Source organism: Octodon degus, unplaced genomic scaffold, assembly GCF_000260255.1.
Source record: "Octodon degus isolate 3935 unplaced genomic scaffold, OctDeg1.0 scaffold00017, whole genome shotgun sequence".
Lineage (NCBI taxonomy): Eukaryota > Metazoa > Chordata > Mammalia > Rodentia > Octodontidae > Octodon > Octodon degus.
The window spans coordinates 8,162,152-8,189,611 of record NW_004524593.1 but is presented as its reverse complement, the minus strand read 5'-3'; the positions used below and the strand labels follow the sequence as shown (position 1 = coordinate 8,189,611).

The 27,460-nt window shown below is 37.5% G+C and overlaps 1 protein-coding gene and 1 non-coding gene across 3 annotated transcripts; both read right to left on the bottom strand.

Annotated features, from left to right (window-relative positions):
- On the bottom strand, positions 1-26,770 carry Exo1 (exonuclease 1). Of its 2 annotated transcripts, none has more exons than XM_004626820.2 (13): positions 26,610-26,770; positions 24,259-24,378; positions 23,738-23,861; positions 22,413-22,550; positions 20,679-20,891; positions 17,110-17,297; positions 16,458-16,554; positions 15,320-15,545; positions 12,282-12,528; positions 6,898-7,471; positions 4,336-4,437; positions 2,410-2,603; positions 1-162 (listed from the first exon to the last, which is right to left on the bottom strand). In XM_004626820.2, the coding sequence occupies exons 1-13, from the start codon at positions 26,768-26,770 to the stop codon at positions 27-29; spliced, it is 2,520 nt and encodes an 839-aa protein (XP_004626877.1). In that variant the 3' UTR covers positions 1-26. The 2 variants fall into 2 exon arrangements, with proteins under 2 accessions (XP_004626877.1, XP_023566141.1); XM_023710373.1 differs by having other exon boundaries at positions 12,282-12,525.
- Positions 10,672-10,802, bottom strand: LOC111815539. The gene has a single exon (XR_002820222.1). It is a non-coding gene; the product is annotated as a small nucleolar RNA SNORA36 family (small nucleolar RNA).
- Positions 26,771-27,460: the final 690 nt, after the last annotated feature.

Below are 27,460 nucleotides of genomic sequence, written 5' to 3'. Positions count from 1 at the left end.
GACAGCTTCTGGGTGGTCAGTGGTGATCACTGGAATATCGCTCTCTGAACATGCGCACACTCGGGTTTATTGAATATATCCTCTCCTGCCTCTGGAGTCAGCTGGATGTTATCTTTGACTGGAGACAGGGGCTTTTTACAAGAAAGAAGCTTTTCGGAATCCCTGCAAAATAATAAATTTTGTGCTTTTAGGGTACTGATGATTACAGAAGAAATAATCTACTTGGAAAAAAAACAGATATAAGTATAGAAAGAGTTTCTCCTTTACTGTAAGACCTGTCTCAATTCACTATGGAACATATTCAAGGTCTCCTTCTAGTACTTCCAATAAATTCTGAGTTTTACTTTGAAAACTACCTTTCAATATAGATGCTAAGCCACTACTAGATATCTAGAAGCTAAATCAAGAAGATTCCAGTAAAGAGATTTTAATTCTTTTCTCCTTAGTGGCCTTCCCAAGTCTGGCTAAGAACCAATATAAATGAAATGAACTAATGGTTGAATCAGGTTTTACCCCCACCCCCACTCCCTTGCTGGAAGGAAGTTCTATATCCATAAATATTAATCCTATTATGATGATAACAAGGGTTACTCCGCCTTCGGACAACAACCATGAAACATCAACGTCTTATTTTCTAGAAGATATGTAGGAAGGCTACTACATCCATAGTTTCCTTCTAGAATCAGTTCACGCTATCTTTCACGTAAGAACTCCAAGTGATTTAAGTCCTTTAGTGTGTCTATAATATCAAAATTATTTTAATATAACATTTAGGCTTTATTTCCACTGTGCTGACCTTTGTACTGATGCTATAGGAGAACTGTGGAGACCCTACCAGAGATTCTGGAATGAGAACTGTAACAGGCATAAGGCCAGTTGTAGAGGTATATGCCTGAAATCCCAACCCTTGGGAGGCTGAGGCAGGAGGATTACCTTGAGTCAAGGCCAGCCTGAGCTACATAGTAAATTCTATGTCAGTCTACTATATAGTGAGACCCTGTCTCAGAAAAAGAGGTTAAAAAAAAAGGAAGCAGTACATATAAAGCACGTGTGTTGTGCACCATGGTAGATGGTTATCTCGGTAAAAACATGTGTGACACATTCAAATTTAGGTACTTGGTGAAGGGCTTCCCAAAAATGAACAAATACTGTCTGTTATTTCAAAAGAAATAGCAGTACTTGTTACCAATGATAACATTCAAGTTTTCATGTAAAAATTAGAATTTTGGAAAACTTGTAACTTCTACTTATTAATTTTCCAAAGCTTATTTTTCCTTATAAATAGGTCAGTATTTCGAAGATGTTCAACTCAGTACATGTCTCAAAATCATGCATAAGTAACAGATGCACTGAAAATGCACTAGTGAGCCATGTGTGGACGGATGATAATCAGAGGACCGGAAGGATGAGGCAGGAAGATCTCATGTATGAGCCCCACCCAGGCAACTCAGTGCGACCTAGCTCAAAAATACAAAAATAAAAAGAAAAAGGACTGGGGAATATAGCCCTAGATTCAATCCTCAATATTTAAAAGCAGAAGGAAGCTTATTAAGCTCTGGTATAATAGCAATGAAGAAAATAAACAGTTACCTAAAAGCATATCCAAAATATACACTTTCCAAATACAAATATGTATGGGGCTATATATCCTTCCTGTAGTGTCCTCTGGCAAAACGACAGGTCATAACAGATGAAATGCATACAGATGAGTTCTAGAGACAAATGGTAAAAATCTGCTGTGTGAAAAACACTGCCAATTTTCTTTTTTTGTTTTGGAAAAGAGAACTATTTTTCATAAAATTATACAGTATTCATATGTAATGGGCTTATTGTTATTTTTAAAATGGATATTATTTAAATGTCTATTTTCATTTCATTTCTTTTTTGACATAGGGTCTCACTACACAGTTTGGGCTAGCCTTGTGCTCACTTTTGTAGCCCCCAGGCCGATCTTGAACTTGCAGACTTGCAGTGAACCTCCTGTCTCAACCTCCTGAGTGATGGGCTTACAGACATGGGCCACCACACCTAGTTCCCGGGCCTAGACAGTACGCCCAGGGTTCTGGGGCATACAGCATGTGGGTCTGTGGATCAAACTTGGGACCTTGTGCTTGTCAGGTAGGTACTTATGCCTCTGAGCTATCTCTCCAGCCCTCTATTTTCATTTCTAAAATGGTTACAAGTGTTGACAAATACAACCCGTATAGACTTAGCTGTTTCAGGGCTTTCATTTAAGAGTATAATTCAGGAGGCTGAAGGAGGAGGATCTTTGTGAGTCTGAGGTCAGCCTGAACTACATAACAAGACCCTACTTCAGAAAAAAAAAAAAAATCCATTTACAGGAGAAAGGAATTAGAATTACTGAAAAGAAGTTTATCCCCTTTCAGAGTAAGGACGAAGGTAACTCACTTTTTAAACCCAAAATTTTTCCAGAGCTCGCTGATTTTTATCTGTAAACCTGGCTTGTTCTCGGCATTATGGTGCTTTTTCCTCTGGACACTTGCCGGCTTCTTGCTTAGCCCGCTGACTCTAGCAGGAACCAGAGCTTTGATCTTGGTGGTAGAAAGACAGTCCACGGAGCTGGATTTATATAGCCCAGGAACCTGAAGAGTAGATGTCTGTTTTAATAATACTCTGTCAAATCAACTACCTTTAGTCAACTTCAAAATATTCATTACACAATGGAACAGAGTAATAACTCATAAGAAACATAAAAATTGTTATTTACAAATCTCTACTACAGAAATGATAATTATATTACAAAAGAATAAAGAACAAAGTGAGTCTCATGAACTCCCTCTGCTTCTCTTTCCAGAAGCAATTGCTGTTAGGCTTCCCATACATCCACTGCATCTCTCTCTCTCTCTCTCTCTCTCTCTCTCTCACACACACACACTCTCACACACACACACACACACACACACACACACACACACACCAGTGTTTGTCACACTATTATTACTTCCATTCTTTTGCTTTTACTTAATGATACATCTGGGAGATTTTTCCATGTCATATGTAGAACTGAATTTTATTTTCAGTAAGTTGCCTGTTCAATTGTATAAATATGGTATAATTTACTTAAATCTCTGACATTTTTGTTCCTACTGAAGGACTGATTTTGTACTTTGTGGACAGTGTGGAGCCATTTGAATGTTGCTGTTTTTATATTATTAAATTTTTTTTTTTTTTTTAATTTAGGGCAGGGTCTACAGGGTCTCACTGCAGAGATCAGACTCTTAGTGATCCTCCTGTTTACAGCCTCCTAAGTGCTGGGTTTATAGGCGTGCGCCATCACACCCAGTCACAATCACCATCGCAGCGCACCCCAGGGGTGGGGCTAGCACAGATCGAACTCCTGGTCCCTGTGTCTGCCTAAGCAGGTGCTTTAATCTGCTGAGCTATTTGGCTGGCCCTTAATGTTGCTCTTTTTAGAGAAGAATGAAGTATATAAAAAAATAGTTTCAGAAAAAAAAAAAAGTTCTAAAACTGATTAATGTGGCTGGGGTTGTAAAAGAATGGTGAAGTTTTAAAAATTGGTTTACCGTGGGGATAATTTTTAGAAGGCTTTCTGGCAAAATACACTAAAGCTTTAAAACACACATGCCTTGGGACCAGTGATACCACTCTATGAAATCAAATCCACAAATTAATCAAGAACAGTACTCAAATATCTACTCATAAGATCGTGGTGGCAATGCTGTTTGCAACAGCAACAATTTTTTTTTTGTCTTAGATATTTTATTACACTTAGAGGAACTGAACACTATCATGCATCTCCAGATTGAAAAAAAAATCACAACAATTAACATTAGTGTTAGAGGCTTCATGCATTAGCTTCAGAGTTACACAGGCAGGGTATAATAGACTTGAATTAGGACTTGTAATAGGGCAATTACACTGGTGCATTACCATATACTTGTTTAAAGATTGTATGAGCAAATCAGTGTTATTATGCTTGTGGTAAATTTTTATGGTTTTTCCCTTTCCTTTTCTTACACTTGATGATTATTCTCTAAGATCTTGCACAGTGACAATTTTTTAGAGTAAATAAATTATATAAAGCCATATGATGGGATATTGCAGTCATTATAAGCAATGATTACATAGCACACAGAAAAGGGTCTTTATATTACAAGAGAATGTAAGCTTCAACTTAACACCCTGAATACCTATAGTTATGCACAAATACTCTACTAGGAAGTTTAATAGACGTTTTTACAAACCAGATAGCAAATATTTTAATTTTGTCTATATTTCTTTTTTTGCTAACAAGCATGCACAATAAGCATGTACTGCTTCTAAAATTAAAGAAAATTTTAATAAATGTTTTACCTTATTCCTTAGAAGTGTCCCTTTCTTTGAAAAATGAGATGAATGTTGCTTGTAGTTCTGATTACCTTGATTATCAAGGGACTTACTATTACAATCAGATTCCTAGATTCCCAAGACAAAAAAAAATTAATTTTTTTATTGTAGAATTTATGACAACTAATATTCAAGAAAACAAAATAAGTAAAATGAGAACAATCAGTGTAAATAAAATTTCTAAGAAAGAAAATATAAAAACATAGGCTAAAATAGAAGAAAATAATATGCAAAAGATGATGCCAGTTTCAATGAGGATAGTAAGCAAAATGTTTAAGTTGGAAAAGTAAACTATTTCTATAAAATGTATTTCTGAAGGCTCTTTTGAACCATTTGAGGAGCCTTTCAAAACGTTGACTCAGAGAAAAAGTCTACTATAACCGTTACCCAACTTTGATGATTGTTTTCATAAATTACTAGGTACAAAAGGCACAACCAGGACACCAATTCTTTTCTTTTAATGGTGTAACACGTTCAATATTAAAGAGAAAAAAAGCACTATAAAAAAAAAGCACTGAAAAATCGGAACACTTTCTATTTCCCCATTTTTCCAAGAGGATGTAAAATTATTTATCATATACCTCTATTATACCTTGTTCTGAGCTAACAGTGGTGGTGACCCTGGGCTAAATCATTATTTACAATAAAGATAAGAGCCTAAAATCCTAAGATTACTTTAACGTCCGGTGGGGCCAATGTGAACTATAGTTGCCACCTTTCACAGTGAGGGTCCAGCAGAAGGCTCCAGGATTGAAATATTTCCTTCAGAAACATATAGTGGAAACTGACAGGGAAAAGAAAGCCTCTGGACATTTTATTTCCTGGAACATTTTCCAAATCAAAGATAGAGCAGCATTCAATTGTTTAAGAATTGATGATCTATCCTAAGAAGTATTTACTGTTAAGCTATAAGAGCAATGATTCAATGAATGATTCCTAGTTTATATTTTGGGTGAGGCCTTCATATCTCTATGAGTGATTAGTATAAAAGACAGCCAGAAGACAGACTTGTGCTGTGCTGGTAGGACCACCACAGCCTGTGGGCTAGCAAGACCTCTCAGGAAAGCATGACCAAAAGCTGCAAAGTGAATGAATTAGGAAGATGCATGATGGGAAAAGAAACACTTAAGCCAACACACTTACAACTGTGGTGGTACCCAGATGGCGTCAGGAGGAGGAGGAGAAAAAAAAGGAGGAGGAGTGGGAAGAGGGAAAGGAGGAAAAGGAGGAGAATAAGGAGTGGGAGGAGGGGAAGGAGGAGGAGGAGCAGGAGTGGGAGGAGGGAATAGAGGAGGAGGAGGAAGACACTAAAATGGAAAAACAGTGAAAGAAACAAGTGTTCTAGATCAGTAACAACAGTATTTAACATAAACGAACTGAAGGTAAATGAAAAGCAAAAATTTCAAAGGTAGCTGAAGGTTTGCCTTGAGATGCTTCTAAAAATTTAGAAGATGTCACAGAAAAGTTCAAGGTTCAAATATATAAACTGATTTCAGCTTCCTCTAAATGAAAACAATTTAGGGCCGGCGAGATAGCTCAGTGGACTAAGTGCATGCTCTGGCAAGCGCAAGGACCAAGGTTTGATCCCTGGGACCACATGCCACGCCAGCCCCGCTCCCAGGGCAGACTGAGATGGCCACAAAAATAAATAAACCAAATGAAAACAATTTACTTCCCACATGGTGGCTTGGCTTTCACTTCAATGTGAATCCAATATAACAAGTTGTTTTTTTTTTTTTTGAGAACTTAAGTATTTTTGTTTTGATATATATGAGCTACATGGATTTATTAAATGGTGCTCAATATTCAGGATCATCTGACACTAAAATTTTGTCAGCTATTACAGTGGTTACAATACTTTCAGCTTGGTAATACTTGGTGAATATGAAACAATGTTATATATTAAATTTGAGATAATGCAATTATGCTATTTTAAAATGTTACAGGATCTTATGAGTATTACCTAGAGTTTTGATTTTAGTCTAATCAAACTCAGAAATAAAGTTACAATAAAACATAGGAAAAAAGGGGTTAGGATGCTATCATTAATTTAAAGCAGTAACATAAATTTTTTTTTTGTAAACTAAAGGTTAACAGAAATAACAAAAATGCTTTCTAAGTTCTAAAACTTAAGATAGACAACAGCACATTTGTCAGGCCATTTCTTTACAAAGTCATGTCTGAATTCAAGGTTATACAGTACTGAGGATTTAAGCAGTAAACTAATAACAACTTCATTTCATACACTATCTGCTTAAGAGCTAACTGAGCCACAGCTCAAGTCCCTATCAATGGCATACACAGGGACTCAGGAAGTATAATTAGTTTAAATGTACAGGAGTTGAACATATGAAAGATACAGAAAAGTCCTTCAAAAGAATAAAACGTTAACTTTATTTGTAGAACTTAGAATAAAATGTTAAGATTGCTAGTCGTTTCCATAATGTAGGCAAAACATCCTCAATCGCTGAACACCTTATTTTCTCCTATACATAAAACTGAAAGCAAAGTCTTCCTGATTTGACTCACCTCTGAATCGGAATCCTTACTAGAAGGCTGAGAAAGCTCTGATGCACTTAAACTGTGTGGCGATAGCTCTATACTGTTCTGAGACGGTGATGGCAAATCCACTTTACGCGAGGGCTGAGCTTCGTCACCTGACTCATCACTCTTCGGCTGAGATGCGTCAGGCAGCTTACTGTCTTTTGTAAGAGAAGAGGGGAAATCGCTTTCTCTTCGGAATCGCTGTAACGCTGTGTTTGGGCTTGGAGAGGTACTCGGAGAGTGTGAAAACTCTCCAAGACTTCCAGACCAACTAAAACAACTTCGCGGTGTCCCCAGAGAGGGTGGCGAAAAGGTCCTTGTGAATGTGTGGGTCTGAGAAGACTGAGGCTGTTCAAGGGCCGACACAGCGTCATCACCAGGAAGGCAGGTGCTTGAACTCTGTGTCGCACTTGTATCTACTGGCTTCCCGCCGTCTGGGTCCGGACAGCCTGACTCACTGAGATCGGTCAGGGCTCCTCCGACTGCTGACTCATCTGGAGTCTGGCTGCTCACCTTCTTGGACACACAGTCAGCAGACTCCCAAGAACTGCAGAAAAACCTAACAAGAACCCAAGAACAATAGAACATCATAAATACAGGATGTTAAAATTCAAATGGAGTAATTGCCCATAATCTTTAAAAAGTCTCAAAACAGACAGTTTCATAAAGGCAATATAGATCTTCAATTACAATCAAAGTTTAAATTCTGATTATGGTAAAATTCACACAATTAGAAATTCATTTTTATGGTGAAGTTTTAGACAAGACTCTCTTTTACATCTTGTGCCCCCATGCACAAGTGATAAATGCTGAGGAAACTGACTCAAGGAAGAGCTTTTATGTGTAAAAAAGTCTCAGAATACCTGCCAGGGTAAATACGAAACTTGAAAGAGAATTTACCTCCCTAATAAGTACTGATTCAAATCCTAGAGTAGAGTTTTCACTTAGTGTTTGGAAGTAAAAATCCTCTTTTCATCAGATAAACTATGTGGGCATAGGCAGGAAGAGGAACTAGTAGGCTTTTCATTTAACAGAATACTTACGATTGTAAGATCTGATCACAATTCACCTGTAAGTTCATGGTAATTCCTATGACGCCTGACTACGCCCCCATGCATCGTTTCATAGGTAAAGAGAAATACTCAGCAAGAACAGAATTAAAGTCTAGGATCCCTCCTGCTTCATGGCTGCTCCTTCTTAATTAGCCTATGGTGTGACTTAAGTGATGTTTTATTGCTAGCTGTCAAGGATAAACTGGAATGCTTCTAGGATAAGCACTGATTAGTAGAAAATAATTCAGGCTTAAAAAACCCAGATCAGAGACGTTTTACATGTTCAGCACATGCTTTCAGTTGCAATAGAGTAAAAGAACAGCACACCAATAACGACTGCTTGTACGTGCCTCAGCGATAAGGCTCTGTGCTCTGCTTCACACACAGCGCGTCTACTGACCAGCCCGCAGCCCATGCATATCGTGCATATTTTATGAAGGAAGGCTGGGACCTGAGTGGTATATGAACGACACTCAGCCGATAAGATGACAGGGAAAATTCAAATCCAAGCCTGTCAAGCTATTCCCATCAACTGTGACTGGAGCTCTCTGTTGTTATCCTGGAAAAGCTTACCTTTTTAGAGCATCAAACGCTTAACTTGAGATGCTGAGAATACCCTAACTCTACGCTACCTCACAGCACTTTCAGAAGGAAGAGAACACATCAAAGCAGTTTGAAAATTAAGTTAGTAATTGCTAGCTATTCTTAGATGTTGCTATACAATCCAGGTCAGAAAATTACATGTCACAAACTGACTCCCAATTATTATTATTAGTATTCCTAGCTATTATTTCACAGGAAGTTGATGGAATAAATATTTCTCCAGGCATCTCTTAATAGCCACCTGAACAGTTTACTAGTGAGACATCTAAATAAGCAACATAAAGCTGCTAAGCACAAGCTCAAACTTGGAGATTTCCTTAAACTTCTTCAGTGACTAAAAGTCCTGTAGTGACACAGCACTGTTCCTAGTCGTCTCCAAGAAGAGGTTAACACTAAGCAGCAGAAAGGGGAAGTTCCGGTGTTACACAAAAGGAAAACAGAAACAAAGTTTCAAAAATGTCTCCAAATGAGAAGGGCCAACTTCCTGGAACTTTTTGTTCAGCATATATGAACCAGTGTCCCTCTGTCATGACCTACTTTTTCACTATTCCTTGTTAACAAACAGCTCTAGGAGATGACTAGCAAAACAAGAATTAAAAGATCATTGAAGGACATCATATTTTGACTCAAGAAGACTTGAGAAGGGTTTGAAGCATTACCTATAGGGAGGCCGAAACACTACCCAGGGGTGCATTGTCTCAGATCCACCCCCCAGTATGCAGCCTCATTTATTGAACATGAAAAACAAAAACCAAAAAGTATTTATTCTAAATCTTCTAGAACAATAGAGGTGCTCGCAAACTTTATTCCTTAAGAGTTTCTTTCTTTTTTTTTTTTTTAACTATCTGATAAAGTCAGTCAAATCCCCTCAGGATTTACCCTGGAACCATGTACAGCACTTTGTGGCTCTTTTGTCAGTGCCAGCCATGTGGATGAGTCACGGCCATTACTTGACCAATTTGCTCTCTGTGAAAGCCTGAGAGAATTTTTTCTCTAGGTGACTCTCCTTAGGCACACTTTACATTGTCCATCACTTTCCTCTGAGGCCCCATAATCTCCTTGATTAGGAAATGTGGGACACCACTTACAGTATGTCACAGCAGAGGTTATTCTCTTACATCTTGAGTCCTCACGGGCCTTGAAGGGCTAGGGCCAAAATATTGGCTATCTTTTTATTCCATCTACCTGTCTAATTTTTGGTCTGCAAACTTTAGTTGTTAAACATCCAGAAGAGAAGCTTAAATGATATTATTATCCTGTAATAACAAGCAGTTAAGCTTAACATCAATATATCTCTAACAGCAATAAACACCCATCTCTGACAAAACAAAACAAAAAAGGGGGATATAAATAAAGGACCATTTTATTGTGAAAAAAATATATGCATATATAAGATAGTTAGGATAGATATACAGCTACTTTCTCTTAGTTCAATGAGAAGAAAGGTTTGTACTAATATTGTTTAGACAAGATATCATGTCTGCATCTTTTCCTCTGAATAATTACTATGGAGACAACAATATGCATTGTATTAACTATTGTAACTGTCCTACTAACCTGCTTTGAAACTGTTTCATTGCTATTTTATCTTTTTTCTCTCATTAAAATGAAAGAAAAAAGTTACTGTGTTTTCCCTAGCTAACTTCTCACATTTACATTTCCTCTTACCTGCTGTGGTTTGCATGTGTTCCCCTCAATTTATAAAGTGCTGATATTTGGGAGATAATCAGGATTAGATGAGGTCTTGAGGATCTGGCCCCCTTGGTAGCATTAATGGCTTTGTAAGAGACTTGAGTTAGGGTCTGAGCTCTGCCTCACCACGTGATGCCCTCTACTACCCCCGGTTGCATGCAACACTTGCTGAAAGGGTGCCACACCCTGAGCCTTCCCAGCCTCTAAAACTGTAAGCCAAGTGGACCTCTCTTAATCTATTCAGTCTATTGTATTCAGTTAAAGCAAGAGAAAATGGACTAATACATCACCATTCAAGGCCCATAAAATAAGAACTATTCATTGTGTATTTATTATCTATCAGGCACTGTCTTATGCAGTTCTTCAAAGACCCTGAGGTTGTTACAACTGTTAGCCTTCTTTTTCTTTTCATTTTTGTAGGCTGGGAGGTAAGTGAACAGAGTAATACTCTCTATCCAGTAGTCTCCTCTAGCCTATTTCAATGTGCCAAAGTTTAATTAACAGAACAGGGAAGCTGCCTGAACTGAACTCAACACTTTGGAAAGTTGCATTTTTAAAAGAAAGTAAAATATCCAGAAAGTAACTTGCTTAAGGCAAACATCTCAGAAATGAACATGACAAGATTCAAACCCAGCGGACTGCCTCTGGGGTCTAAATTCCTAGTCCCCGAGATAAACTAAGCTCCAAATCCTCCAAGTCATTGCTTGCAGGGGTTATGGCAACAGCAGCGCTGACCTTTGTGCTCCACTTCTGGTCCTCTGAAATACATTTTCACGGGGTGCTTGGGTGCTCAGAATAATCTATCCATCTCAGGAACTGAATTATACCTCTTGGTGAAAGCCCTTTAAATATCTCCCATCATGTTTAAGGAAGGCTATTGGCTGAGTTCGGCATCTGTGACTTCCATGAGCTGGTCTCCTGTCTCATCTGTCTCTCCTCAAGTTGCATTCTGGGGTAGCAAGGGCAGCAGTGATCTACGGCAAAGTCTTGGCCCCAGGCTCCATGCTGCCCTCTCCCTCATGCCCTCACTCAACCTGTGTGACTCCACTCAGAGGAGAGACCTGGCTCCAGTCCTGGTCTGCTTCACACCCCATCATTCACACAAAGTTCATGAGTGACATTCAACATCATCCCTTCTCTCTCTTTGCAACAGCTGCCTCAGCATTAGACGCTGCCTTAACACCCAGAATGGTATGTACATGCCTTAATCACTATACTCACCGTACTATGTGGAAAAATTGCTCGTGCACCTACTTTCACAATTAGACTGAAAGTATTCCAAGAACAAATACTATATCTTTTTTATTTTTGTAACCATGGCAGCCAACTTGTTATCATAGTTTTAATATTACAACTCTTTGGCTATCCATATTTTACAGAATTTTTGAAAATATTCTGTAAAACTCTAAAAAACGAAAAAGGTAGAAAAAATAAAATAAGGTAAGGACATTTACTGAATTTCTCAAAGTAAAAGAATTTCTGCAAAGTGTGATGAGAGAGGCTATGAACCTCTTTTATTTAATTCTATATGGAGCGCTAAGAAAACAGAAGTTGATGGACACAGCAACTCCCCAATTGACAAAGGGCTTTACGTCTTGATAAAGCCATCCTACATGGGACATACTTACATTTGACAGTACATTGAATACACCTAACACATCAAACAGCTTGGCTTAGCGACAGAGTATAGTGTAGAGGATCACAAGGCTAATCGGAAGCTGCACCTTACAGTCCCTGCCCAGTGCCCTGAGAGAAGGGTACCGCTCAACAGTCCCGGAATAGAAAGAAATTCAGAATTTAAAGTACAGTTCTGAGTGTATCACTGTTACAGCATCCAGTCTAAAAAATCTTAAGTCAAAGTATCATCTGCTGGGAACTATCTGTATACAATGCAACCACAGTGAGGCCAGAGCAGGTCCCACCCCTACCTTCCTCTAGAGTTAGTAATGATGGAAGACAGCATAAATATCACACAGTGCATAATGCAACAGATAAAGCCACATTCCGAAGACACAACTGTACCTGCTTCTGGTCCCTGGGACTACAACTGCATCATTCTTTTCATTTTTTCTCTGTAAAAATGTTGCAAATTTATTTCTTGTCCTTGGTGGTGTATTTAAGCTTTTTGTCTGAATAGTTTCATTTTCCCGGTCAGGCACAAACATTTCAGAAGAATTCAATGATTTATTATTTTCACAACCATTTTTCTTGGTCTTCTTTGTACATGAAAGAGAATACTGATTCAACAGATCATCTTCTGATAGCTCTTCTAAACAGAAACAAAATTAACTGTGAATCTTAGGTCTACTTACAGTTGGAGATCTGGCCTTGATTTCAAACCAGTATATCCCACAATCCTAAAGGTAAAGTCTTGTTTTTAACTATTCCTCATAAAAGAAAACAGAGACGATACACCTAACCTACCAAACATCTTGACTTGGCAACACAGTGCAGGGTAGTGGACCAGCTGATTCCCCTCATAATCACATGGCTGACTGGCAGCTGTGGCTAAACTTACTCCAAAAGTAATTCCTCTAGCTGTTTTAAAATTTTACAAGTTGCAGGGCATGGTGGTACACATCTATAATCCCGCACGTAGGAGGCTGAGGCAGGAGGACTGTTACTGTTGCAGGCCAGCATGGGCTACATAGTAAGTTCAAGGCCAACCTGTATTACATGGCAAGACCCTGCTCAAAAGACAAAGAGGTAAGAAAATATTCACAAATTAAGATTTAATGTCAACTACAGGAGCTATTTATTTGTTCCTTATATGTGTTCTGGTTGTAGACTGTCAATAATAAATCATCAAAAGTAATCAAAAGTAATTCATATTCTAGCTGTGACCCTCACATTAGACTAACTTCACCTTGTTAGAAGGTTGTTAGCCTAGCTCTTTAGGAGATCTTGAACTCAGCAAGAACCCTCAGTGTTTCTTATACTATCCGAGTAGACAGTGTAAAGCAATAACTATCGTACATTAGTGATGTGGAGGTGCAGCAAATTGTACAGCCTAAGACTACTGTTGACTCATAGTCTGAAGAGGGGCTAATGTTAGTCTCATGTGCTCTAGATCCCTGCACTGGTTCTAATTCCATTGTACACAACGCAACCAAACCTACTGTAACCAAGACTTAAAGATACAGGATATCATATTTATCTAACTTCCAAATGACCCATACGAGAAATACAATGATTAAAAAAAGAAAAATATTGGTGTTCCTCTTAATGGCAGTTAGCAAAATACATCAGCAAAAAGATAAGAATTCTCACACAGTAAAAGCTAAAGCCATCTTAGCTTGCAATAGCAAAACATAGTCCTACATGAGGAACTGAAAGTGTACCACAACTGTAAGTATTCACTACACTCTATGACGAGCAGACTATACCTTAAGAATTATACAGACTCACTGTAAGGATCACACAATTACTAAAAAATGCTATTATATTGAAGCATTGCCTCAACAGATGAGGAACATGTTAGCTGGGTAAGAAATATAGGAGGGACACCACTGCTACCCATAAGTATCCGAAAGGCTGTCAGATGAAATAGATCTAAACTCACTCCACTATTTTTGGTTTGTGGGTCTGTGTATACATCCAAACATGCAAATCTAGGTGACAGACTACGTAGATAAGTGGTAGTTAGAAGCAGACTTAATTTGAGAAAAGAAACTTACCAGTACAAACCATCTATGTAAAGTGAACTATCCTGATGACAGTGGAAATAAGGAACATGTATAGCACACTTGATATGTACAAGGTGCTTTGATATGTTGTCTTATACAACACATATAAAACCTGTCAAATAGAAATATCATCCCCATTTCCATATGAATAAACAAAGGTTCAGTGATATTTCATGGAAAACATTCCGACTCATGTGGAATCAGAACATTTTGGCCAACTGTGTATAAGCTGTACCTAGTTAAACAATAAAAGTATAAACTCAAGCTTTACAAAGGGCTTGGTTTTATTTTTGTTGCTAATAATTCATCCATTGATGTAGTTATCTGAGGGAAGAAAATGAGGCTATAATTATGGTACTTCTAAATGACTTCTAAGACAAAAGGAAAAACCCACTTCTTAAAGGCTGGTGCTCCATTCTCAGTAGATCTGTTTAATTTAAAAAAAAAAAAAAAATTTGGTACAGGGTCTCACTACGCACAGTGGACTCAGTGATCCTCCTGTTTTCAGCCTCCCCAGCCTTTGGATTATAGGGGTGCACCACCACACCTGGTTTGGGAGGTTGGCTCAGCACGCCCGGGGGCAGGGCCAGTGGGGATGGACAGCTGGTCCCTGTACTTGCCTAAGCAGCTGCTTAGTCTGCTGAGCTATCTCATGGGCCTGTTCAATGTTTTACTGGAGGTTCTAACAATTAAGAAAAAGAAAGAAAAAAGGAACCTCCTAGAAAAGGAGAGGTAAACATGCCTTTATCTGCTAACTGCTGTGATCTACATAGAAAACCTAGAATTTACAAAAGAAATACTAGAATTAATGCAGTTTGACATAAAATTAATGCATAAAAATTGAATCTTAGCTCAATTATTGAGCTAAGACTCAACATCAGAAAACTCAGTGTTGAGATACCATATCTTTCCAAGTTGATCTATAGATTCAATTAAAAATCTCCATAACCTTTTATTTTTTAAAAAAGAAACTGATAAGCTAATTCTTAAGGAAATAGGAAGAACATAGTCTAGCCAAAATAACTTCTGAAAAAACTCAACGGATGCATACTGATTTCAAGGTGTACTACAAAGCTAAAATAGTATAATAGGGTACATAAAAGACTCACATAGAGTCAACTGATTTTGCATATCTGTGCAAAGGCAGTTAAATGGGGAGAGGAAAACTTATTAACAATTGGTTTCGGAACAACCAGACAGTAATATCTAAGGAATCTTGATCCTTACCTCACATGATGTAAATAAAAGATTAAAACAACCACAGATCTAAATTTAAGAGCTAAAATCATAAAAAGGACAAAATCGTTTGACACCTTGGCAAATTCTTCAGTATGACAAATACTTGCTGGTGCCTTGCCAAAACGCAATACATACCACTTCGTGGTCTTTTCATCACAGAGGACTTCCTTGGAAGATTTAACACTTTAGTACTAATCACGTGTTTAATGCCCACGGTACTTGGCTTTTCTTCCAAACGTGCAACATCCGAAACAATATCCGTCCCAAATGCTGTGCAATAATTCTTATGCCAAATGCTATTAACAGAAGATGACTTTTGAGCTGTTTTTTCAACCCAACTGTGACTTCTTAATAAGGAAGTCTAAAAAATAAAAGGAAAAAGTTTACTTGAATGAGGAAAATAATCAATTCATTTCCCTTTATATAGATTATAACACATAAAACCTTTGAATATCGATTTTGCTAGTTTTATACTTTTTTTTTTTTTTTTTTGGTGGAACCGGGGATTGAACTCAGGTCCTTGGGCTTGCCAGGCAAGCACTTATTCCACTGAGCCATCTCCCCCAGCCCCGCTAGTTTTATACTTCTCAGCTACATCTATCTTGTGTTTTAGACTCTCCAAGGGAGTCAGGTCACCTGGTAGACTCATTTCTAAGAATCAAAAATAAAACTTCCCAAGATGAACAGTGCAAAAATAAGTTTGGGTTTGAAGAAATGTGGACAGGAAAAATGTGCCTTTAAAATATATTAGTTCAATATTAATTAAAAATGTCATCTGGTAATTTACCCTCAAGTAATCATATACATATCTGTTAAAATTTAACTGCCAATTAAATTATATATTTAAGGTAATCTCAAATATTTCTAGAAATTGCATGAATTCAAATCAAAACATTCTAGGCTATAAAATACTGGTTTCTACTGGACCCAGACCTAGTATCATCCTTAGTAGACAGTGCATATTGAAAACCAGAAAGCTTTGGTCTACATTGAGTCTGGTACAAAACTTCATCAGAACACAAAGAAGAAACCAGAATAGGATCCAAAGACACATAGTAGGCTGTTTACATATTTGCTAAATTATGAATAAATAAAAACAGAGCTTGTGCTTTTAAGGATAATGTTTCTAGGCTGGGCTTTCAACTACGCCCTTATCAAAGACGCCAAATATGGTGAGATGAGAAAAAAGGCATCATATGCTTGGTATATTCAAAGGAAATGCTCAGTACTGAAGATTTCATAACATACAACACAGTCATTTCTTTACTGTTACCATAGTGGTGTCTGGATTGTAGTCATCAATCTGTTCAAAAGTATTTATATCTTTATTTCCAAGTGCTATCTGAAGAGCTACAGAATCATCAATGTACCTAGGTTTGTAAAATTAAGGAAAAATGTCTTCATGAACCACCAATCAAATTATGCCATTCTAAGATAGGAAAACACTATTGCCATAGAAACTCTTGAAGGTTTATGACTTAAATGGTACAGAACCACTTTCTCTATCATTGGTACAGAACTACAGGCATAGTCTGCTATTCCCTACTTGTGTCTATAGGAATTGGTCATCTTACAAAGCCCTACATTACCCCTTACCCTGCCTTTTAAGGGACAGATATATGGAGAAAAAGTCCTGGATACTACCGAAGCGGCTCAGGGTCTCCTATCAGCCCGAGTGCTACTGGCCAGTGGCTACATCATCTCATGATGCATTCCTATGTCCTGACTGGTTCTCCAGGTAAGCTGAGTTTGCTTTCCCGTAAGGCCTTCTCCCACATGCCATTTTTGGAATGTGGATCCTAAGTGGTCGACTCAGTGCTTGTTCCTATTTAATCAATCCAATTATATGCTACAGCAGAAGACCCTGAGGTTGCAAAAAAAACTTGCTTGAAAATTTTGGGAATTTCAATGAATAAAAAGGATACTGTCCAGCATAGGTTAGCGTTTCAGGATCAATGTCATCTTCATAGGCATTCAGAGGGACAAGTTTCCTTTTGATGGGATCAAAAACTAGTTGATAAAGAAAAGTATTGTTGGCTCGAATAAATCCTTTGATGTAATCTTCTGGGACTGTTATATTCATCTTGAGATAATGCCCAATTTTCTTGATAACCTAAGATGCAAAAGGTTTTATCTGTAATTAATGAATAGAAACCCTAAAATAGACTGATTTACATTAGCAGAGAGAGAGACTGCAATATCAATTACATTCATCTACATTAAAAAATTGTACCAACACATATAACTGTGTCACATCACTTAAAGATTCTAATTCCCATAACGAGTATTTTCTTGGTTTTGTAATTAACACAAAGGAACAAAAATTCAGTTATACATCAAATTTATTTTCCCTGAAGCTGGCCTGATAGCTCAGCGGACTAAAGCGCCTGCTTAGGCAGAGCGCAGTGGCCAGGGTTCAATCCCTGAAGTGCTGTGCTGGCCTGGCCCATGGGGTATGCTGAGAGACTGGGCGTGGTGGAGCACACCTGTAATCCCAGCACTTGGGAAGCTGAAAACAGGAGACTCACAAGTCTGATCTATGTAGTGAGACCCTGTAGACCTGTCCTAAATACAGGGGGAAAAAAAAAATTATGTTCCCAGCATAACTTCAAGGTATGTTATTCACCTTCACAGTTCATTTCATCCAGGAAAAAAAAACCCAAACAAACAAAAACCTCCAGGAAACTTGAGAAGGAAAATATTTCTGGATCATATTTCTAAAATATAATCCACATTGTATCTCCTGTTGGCCACGGATACAAAAGGTATCTTAAATATTAGTTATGTGCTACATAATGATGTTTCTCTCAACAACAGACTGCATATCCAAATGCAGTCCCTTATGATTCTATCACTTAGTGACATCAGAACCACCTTTGCTTGTCTAAATACATCAGTTTATGTTTGCACAGTGACAAAATTCCACAAGGACACATTTCTTAGAATGTATCCTCATTATTAAGCAACGCATGACTACTTATTTAAATTCATAGATGAAAGAAAGAGCTAGCACGAAGGTCATGGAGGCACAGGCTAGCTAGGGATGTTTATTTCCAAAGAAGTCATGAGCTTCTAACCCAGGATCTTTCCATAACACCACACCGCTTGCATCCTGAGAACTCTCATTTCCTATTCTTGGAAAATGAGATTTCTACTCTGCAAACACCAAGGCTTGCTGAGAACTGTCTAAGTGAGCTTCTTTAAGGTAGATTCAGGTTCCATTTTAGTGTTCTGTGGTGCTGGCAATGGAACTCAGGACTTTGTACATGTAGGTAGATGCTCTGCCACTGAGCTACACGTCCCGTTCTGAGGCACATTTATTTATCAGGGTAAAGGCATCAGGAAAACTACAGTAGTTGACGATCAGTCACTTAATTTCTCAGAGGATACAAAGCACCTGTTACTGAATGAAGATGTATGACAGTTATCTTTCAGCCATAGTAAAAGATCTGCATTCAATATACAATTCATCTCTTGGCTTTTATGTTTTGAAACTATGGTAGTTTTTCAAAACAGCACTACCATGTTATTATGCAAGGAGTTTATTAAGTTTAATATGTACTTAAGTTTTGTTTCAATTTTTTCTTTTGTAAATACCAATAGCTAGAGCCCATACAAACAAAAATTACTACCAAAGCACTTTTAAAACTGTGAAGGCTGAGGCAGGAGGATAGCAAACTTAAGCCCAGCCTGGGTAAGTTAGTGAGACTAACTCAAAAAGGGTGACCAGGGATGGGGATCAAAACAAAGGCCCTTTGTTCAACTGCCAATACTGGTGGGGGAGAAAGTCAAGAGATTGCTATCCTCAGACCAAAAAGTTTGAGAAGACTACTAAAGGGCAAAATAAGACAGAAATCAAAAGATAGAATTTTACCACTAATTACCATTAATTCTACCCCAGATAGTTGGCCCTTCAGTCTAGTAAAAATGGTGACTAATTTGTTACTGAAAATACACTTCTTCCAGCATCTGTTAGTTGCTGAAAACAAAGGTCTAGTGTTTTACGTTATTTTTTATTTTTATTTATTTATTTATTGTGTGTGTGGCCAGCTCAGCCCACCAGGGGGCGGGGGCTGGCTGGCATGTGGTGCTGGGGGTTTGAACCGCGGTCCCAGTGCTTTGCTTAGCTTAGCTTGTTCTAAGTAGGTGCTTTAGACCACTGAGCCATCTCACCAGCCCCTAGTGTTTTAAGTTATGTGTTCAATAAAATAATAGATGGCCAAGCAATGGCCGTGACTCATCCACATGGCTGACACTGACAAAGGATCTACAATCTGAGGTACAGGGTCTCAGGATAAATCCTGAGGGGATTTGGACTGACCTTATCAGATCCAAAAGCTACAACTCTTGTTGCATAGGTCTTGCTTTATCTTGGTCTTAACCATCCAGCAGAAAAGTATAAAAACAACGATAAGCAGTAAAGCCATGGTGTTATGTTGAGCTGTGGGGGACTCAGGTCAACAACTTCTGACATTGCCAGTCAAGCGGAAGACCCAATACTATTATGGACTACTGGACTATTTTGGAATATTTTGCTGAGTTCACACACTTATAATATTTAAATGATGGAACTAAACAAGAAAAGGGGATATAGATGAATGATCATTTTGTATCTATGTATTCAAAATGGTTAGGATAGATACATAGTTACATTCTCTTAATGAATAGAGGGATTTGTTCTAATGGTGTTTGTAAATAGGATATCATGTCTGCATCTTGTACAACAAATAACCACTAGGAAGGCAGTATGCAATGTGTTAATTATTGGAACTGTCCTACCAATTTGATTTGCAACTGTTTCATTGCTATTTATTTCTCAATAAAATTATGAAAAAAATAAAATAAAATTTAAAAGTAAATAGGACAAGTAAAAACATTTTCAAGGTTTATGGAAAGGAAGAGTTAATGTTTTAACTATTTGATCAATCATACATGCCAATATCTGGTAGTCTGAGCAACAAATTTGGTAACAACAATTATCAAGATTATTAATCTCCTGTTCTATTTTGAAATTCTGCATGACATTTTGGCTTATGGTGCTTTGTTTTTGTCTTTTTTTATTTGTTTTGTTTCTTTCCTCTTTAAAATAAAAAATAAAGGGGGCTGGTGAGATGGCTCAGTGGTCTAAAGCACCTACTTAGAACAAGCTTAGCAAAGCACAGGGACCACGGTTCAATCCCCCAGCACCACATGCCAGCCAGCCCCGCCCCCTGGTGGGCTAAGCTGGCCACACACACAAATAAATAAATAAATTAAATAAAAAAATAATAAATGCAAAAAAAAAAAAAAATAGAACATTTAAAATCCACACTCTTGAGTAGTTTATCATTTAAAACACGTTACAGAAACTGAATATTGGGGTTAGGGAGATAGCTCAGTGGCATAAGAGCCTGCCTTGCAAGTGTAAGGTCCTGAGTTTGATTTCTGGTACCAAAACAAAAGAAAGAAATGTACAGTAAGAAATTGAATGTGGCATTTAGTAAGTCACTGTTACCTTTACAATGTCTGGATTATTGGCCAGTCTCAGCACTTTGCATGCCTTTGCTAATCCAATCCCACGCAGTGATGGGAGGTAGTCACAGCCGGAAAGAATACACATATAACGGAACTTCTCTTCTGTGAATATGTCCCCGAGCTGTCGGCACATCCCTAGCCGAGTCTGATCAATTTCTAGTCCATTTCCAAACTGGTCCATTTTTAAAATTACCTTCAAAAGGAGTGAAAATTGTTAGTACTTAGATCACAACGATTCATGGTTATCAAATGCATTGCAATAATGCTAAGAAATCCTTATTCTTCACTGTTAACACTGAGATATAGGAAAAGTAGGTAGGCTGGATCTGACAATTAAATATGCAAAGCAGCTGAATTGTAGCACAGGACAGAACTAGACCAGACTGAGTCAAGACGCCACTGACAACTGGCATAAACACTTCATCAACCTCCCTGCTCCTACCTTTGTTACCAGGCTGTGATGATGATCAAATACTAATGGACTTTCTCTTACCTCCTCCTTTTACATTTGAAGTAATCAATCTTTTCTTCTTATTAAAATAATATATATTTATTGTGGGAACTTTGGCAGACACAAGAATTTCAAAAGAACAAGAAATTGTCCACAATTTTTCATTTATCACTGTTATCCAGGATTAACCTTTTACAACATAGATCCCTTTAGTTATCTATTAAGGATATACACAATAAACAATACTATTGTATTGTAATAAATTAACAAAAATTAGATCATCCTACAGTTTTATATAATTATCCCTTTATATATATCATGATCAACATTTTTTTCTCTTTCTTAAAACTCTGGGGGAAAAAAAACTCTTTGGTACTCTTCTAACATAAAAGAAAAAAAAAAAAACCTTGCTGTTTTTATATAAATTCATAGCTTTTTGTAGTTGCTATCTTAAAAGAAAGAAAAATACCCAATCAACAATAATAGTCTCATAATATATTCAAGACTTGTTTCACAAGGGGACCACAAACATATTTTATAATATTCTTAAATACGTTTGGTTATAGCTACCTTAATCAAATGTTTCTTAGATAAAATTTCTGCACAGGTAACCCTTCTGGTTTTAAAAAGTACTGAAATCAATGTCCAGGAGCCAAATATGTCCATGAGGCATTACTTACACTTGAAAATATGCTAAAATTAACAGTAATGAACATGCTTGAAGTGCAGTATCCTAAACAGAGTACCAATTCTGCTAGGATTTTCCTGGCAAAATTTCCTCTGCATTTTTGCATATGCATAGTTGTCAGACTTGGAGGGCAATGGAAGTCCAATAGCAGTGGTTAGTTTTTTGGTTTGCCTCATGACAGCTGAACAGGTATGTAACCATTAAAATTTTTCATCAGAATTTTATACATACTTCTAAGTAAATGAATAATATCCTCTTAGTAGACATGTTAATTTACCTACTCTATTAAAAATATAAGGCATCTAGTACCACTTTTAAAAAAGCAAGATTAGTAAGTCTACGTAATACTAAAGAATTTATGGGTTGAGGTATAGCTCTGTGGCTGAGCACCTGCTCACACATGCAAGGCTTTGGGCAGGACTGGCATGGCATGTGGTGTTTTGATCGAACCATGGTCTGTGAGCTTTGCCTAAGCTTGCCTAAGCAGGTACGCAGTCCGCTGAGCTATCTTGCTGGCCCCATCACTTATACTACTTCTATCCATAGCATAACATGTAGCAGTTGTAGCTAAGTACCTTTTTACAGCCAAAAGCGAGGAGGTCAGAGTCCTCTGTGATGATAGCCTGTACAATACCAGCTTTGTTCAGATAGGCCAACTGCGCATCAGCTTCATAGGGCGCGACGAGGCAGTCCACACCCAGAGCCCGGGCCGCCTGGGAGATAGGTCACAGTGAACATCCAGCATGGCATTGGGAAAGCTCTAAGCAACTTCTGCCTCAAACCTATCTTCTTAGTAGCCTCCACTTGCATTTGCTAATATTACTTAGAGAAATCAATACCTTTGAAGTACTTTTTAGAGTTTCAGTTCTAGTATACCTACATTACAAATATAGTCACTAAGAAATTTTAAAACAGTGTATAAGTTCAGATGAGATATATTTCTATTATTCAGGGGATGGGGAAAAGCCTGTAAGATATAAAATTATCTCAAATTAGAAATGTTTTCATCTTTAGAATGATTATGTTCCAAAAGCATATAAACTATTATATAGTTTTGCATATAATTTCCACATTGAAAAAACCATGTCCTGTTACATTACAAGTCTAATACTATATAGAAAAAAATTATAGATTCTACTCACCATATTTAAATAAATCCACTAAGAAAAGTACTTTAAAAAATAACTGCCAAAAATAACAGATCCTCACCACAGGTACCTAGTACACAATCTTTCTTGTTCTAAATCATGGGTCACTGCTTCCAAGGCCAAGAGGTTTGGGGAGGTTAAGAAATGGGGAAAGCGGCACCAAGCCACCACACTGCATGCAAGGTGCTCTTTTACTTTTTTGTACCTAGCAAGTGTCCTATACTCAATTTCTGGCGCCGGTATCTGTGCCCAATCACGGTTTGTTATCTACTTCTTGCGAAGGCATTCTTTCTTCCTGTGGCTACAGTGCATATGTCCTGTGTATACACCCAAGTTAGTGCAGAAGCCTATGGAAGGCGGGGTGAGGAGCAACACCCAGGAATCTGCTCCTTCCCCTGTCCTGAGATCACCTATCCAAAGCATTTACTGCAAAAAGGACAGCCCCACTCACTTGTCTCAGGGTTTGTCTCTCAGGAACTCTTGCCCTCCTGCCCTCTACGAGTGCTGTACCCTTCTCCTCTGACACCCAACCCTGACCAGCCCTAGAACAATTATCCTACCACGACTTTCTTCCCTTCCCATTAGTAAGCAACTCAGAGTGATGGAAATGAACTTAGCAGCTTATTTGTTCTCTTAAATTTTTTTTCCCTCCCTGTGATAGTGGGGATCAAACTCAGGATCTTGCAGTTGCTCAGGTGCTTATGCTGCTGAGCTATCTCCCTGGAACCTGTTTTCTTAATTTATTTGCTTACTTTGATAACTGTGTGGGCCATCGCATGAGTGATATTGACACAGCGAGTAAAACATTCTCGGGCTTCTGAGACCTTCCCTTCACGAAGAAGCTGCTTTCCCTTAAGAAGATTGGACTGTCGTCTTCTGCAAAGGAAGAATATTTTTACATATTCAAAAAATTTATATGGCCTAATCAAAACACTATTAAAAAAAATTCTACCCATTTTGCTACAATGGAAAAGTCTGACTTAACTGAAAGTACACACACTGAGTTCCTGATAACATTAACCCAGATCCTTTGGGATTCCAGGTACAAAGAAGGATTTATACCACATGCACATGGACATGAGCACATATATCAATGCTGTCAGACTTCCACTGCTTTGTGTCAAAGGAAAATGCAGCAATAATAACACAAAATATTTAAAGAAATCTGTTCGCATAGGTAAAACAAGCTTCAATATTTAAGATTTGAAAATTTTAGTATCACTGAGATAGAGCATCTGACTTTGGCACAATTTAAATATTAGAGACAACTTACTCTCTTCTAGACCTCTCTACTTCCTTTTTAGAAGGTAAAGTACATCCATCAAATACAAGAATAGGCTTGATGCCATGTGATAGCAGCATATTTACAAATTTCATACAAAATCCTACATACCTAAGAAAAAAATAAGAAAAACACATTTAAGTGCGTCACAACTCTTAAGGTAGTATTTCTGCTTTAATACCAGATGAAACAATTTTGAAGATTTTATTTTGTTTTGTAAAACAAACGTTTACATTGGGAATAGAAACTTTAGCTTAGACTTAGGCTGAAATCATGCCTTGGATAATTTTGGGCCATGTAATAGTTGGTAAGCTACTTTTCCCTTCAAGTTTTGTTTTTTAAAATATTTTTTCTGGATTTCACATTTTGTTGTTTCAAATCTCATTTATGCCTCTATTTTAAGAAAACTTGGAAAACTAGACAAACACACACACATTTTGGAATATTTCAAATCTATTGAAAAGTTGAAATAATACCATACTTTATTTCTCCAACAATACCAAACCACACTAAAATATTGAACAGGGACACATATCATCTGATATAATCTACATTAAAATTTGCCCACTAATCCCAATAATGTTTCTTATAACCAGTGATGTTTTGACAAATGTTTTGTGACCAGCTGTAGGGGTAGGGGAATCTAATGTCTACGAAGCAAATATTCATTCTACAGTGGTGGATGAGCTACTGTGGAGTTAATGCATACTGAGCTGGGAAGAGGAGATGTGCGGTCAGCTACGATGAGCTGGCTCCAGTATACCATTGCTACTTATGTTCTCCAAACCCAGCATGCAATTGAGGATCATGTATTGCACTTAGTTTTTTATTCTGGCAAGCCCATTAACAAAAGCAACTGAATTTTCATAAAGAAAAAAGACATTTTAGGTCAGAGATAGGAATAGAAAAACAAAAGATAGCCTTCTAAATCAAATGTACCCATCTTAATTACTCACTACATTACCCTGTTTATTTATTTATTGTAGATCATTGATGATGGGCCTGTTCTGGGACATAACAATGACTGGGACTTCCTGATTAAGAAATCTCAAGCAAAAAATTAGAAGAAAGCAAGTATAAAACTGTAACTTTGAAGAACTTTTTTCCTCAAGTAGAGAATACAAGCATAACTACCACCCTCGTATTAGATATTTCATAAACACCTTTCAACATTAGCACAGATAGATCTACCTTAATTTTTATGATGGTTATAAAGGATTATCATAAGCTTATCTAAACTTTCTGGGGTGATCTTTTCTGACTATCAGCTATATCCAAATGGGACAGTTTCTTAAAATCCTAAAACATGTTACTTTAGTTAACATTTGCCATGCACTTACAACAGAATCTTTTACCTTTCATATAGAGAATATTGCCTGTAATTTGAACAACTCTTCCATTTAATAAAAAATAGAAATCAAATATAAAAATTTGAAGTTTTTCTTCCCTGATGAGCTATACAGAGAAACACTGAAAATAGTAATGAAAAACTTACAATCTTTAGTTACAATAATTGCAATCGTTAAACTGCTGATGGAAAAGTGCTTTCAAAAAATTATCTCTGGGATAGTGAATACAGCTAACTGGTAAAGTAGGTACTTTGCACACAAAGTCAGGTTCAATTCCAGAGCATGCAAATATGTGCAGGTGGATGCTCCTTTAGACCACACATGTACTATCTGATAGGCCAGGAAGTCCCAAACAATAATCATTCAATACCTATCCCCTTTCTTCTAGGAAACAAGATTAACACCACTTAGCTACTGTGCATTATGCTTAAGTAAGTCATATATATACATATTTTTTTTTAATGAGCAGAATATACTTATTGAGGGAAAGAAAGGCCTGTCCGAGACAGGGACAGGAGGAGCCCCCCAAGCAGGTGGTCCCCTTAAGTAAGTCATATTAAGATCTGTGAGCTTTTTCTTTAGGAGATAAATTATATATTGCCAACAAACTAATAAACAAAACAAAAACAAGGATAGCATCCAAAAATGGCCAATCCTTTTCTGTGTAGAAGTTATACTATTGGTTTTCTAGTATGTCTATTGAAGAAATAATACATCAGCCTACTGAATCTGCCTCCAATGAGGTCAGAGTCAGAACCAGAGGTCAACATGGTCACCACTTTTATGTCATATGTAGTAACAATAGTATGTTTTCTGTAGCCAAGAGTATAAAAGCAGTAAGTCATCCCTGACTTGGCAATATTCTAAAGCACAATTCCTTATTTCTTAATAAATTCTGACACTAAGTAAACATAATCTTTCTGGGGAAAAAAACAACAACACTCTTTTCAAGTCTCATTCTTCATTCTAAAATAATATCACATCTAAACTTACTTATCAGTAGGTTCACCTTTGGCTAGTTTTTCAGCACAAGCAATAGCTCCTTTGTGAAGCCAACAATAGGTGTCCACAGCTACTACCTGCCCTTTATACTTCCTCACATGGATGGGTTCAGAAGCTTCTTTGATAAATTGTAGCAATCCTTGTATCCCCATTGTGCCAAATTAACCACCTAGTAGGAGAGGAAAAACAGTAATAGTTAAAGCAAAATATATTCACCAAAAAGCTTTAGAGAAACAAAGAAACTTGCAAGCCAACACAGAATCTGTTACTATTAGCTAATAAAGTACTTTTCCCTGCCAATTTCCATAGTCTAGGATTTATATTAATCATTAACATACTACCTCTGATGCCACTCAATGGTTGCTTAAAGTTGCTCTATTATTATTATTTTTTTTTGGTGAAACCAGGGATTGAACTCAGACCCCTGTGCTTGCCAGGCATGTGTTTATTCCACTGAGCCATCTCCCTGGCTCCAAGGTTTACTCTTTCTGAAGTGTTTTTACATTTAAGAGAATTATGAAGTGCTTTTCAAATTCTTAACAACTCCAGGCACATAGTAGGTGCTCAAACATGAAGGAGGTTCTTCTTTCTTCAAAAAGGCACTGTCAAAGTCAGGCATGTTGGCACCACCGTCTGTAATCCCAGCTACTGCAGCTGAGGCAGGTGGCTTGCCAGTTCCAGAGAAGCCTAGACACTTTAGCAAGACCTTGTCTCAAAGCACAAAAAGGGCTGCAGACACAGCTTAGTGGCAGAGTGCTCTTGGGTTCAATACCCAGTACCACACATACACCCAAAGGCATTGTAAAAGTCTACAAAAGTGTGCATGCTACAGTATCAGTGCC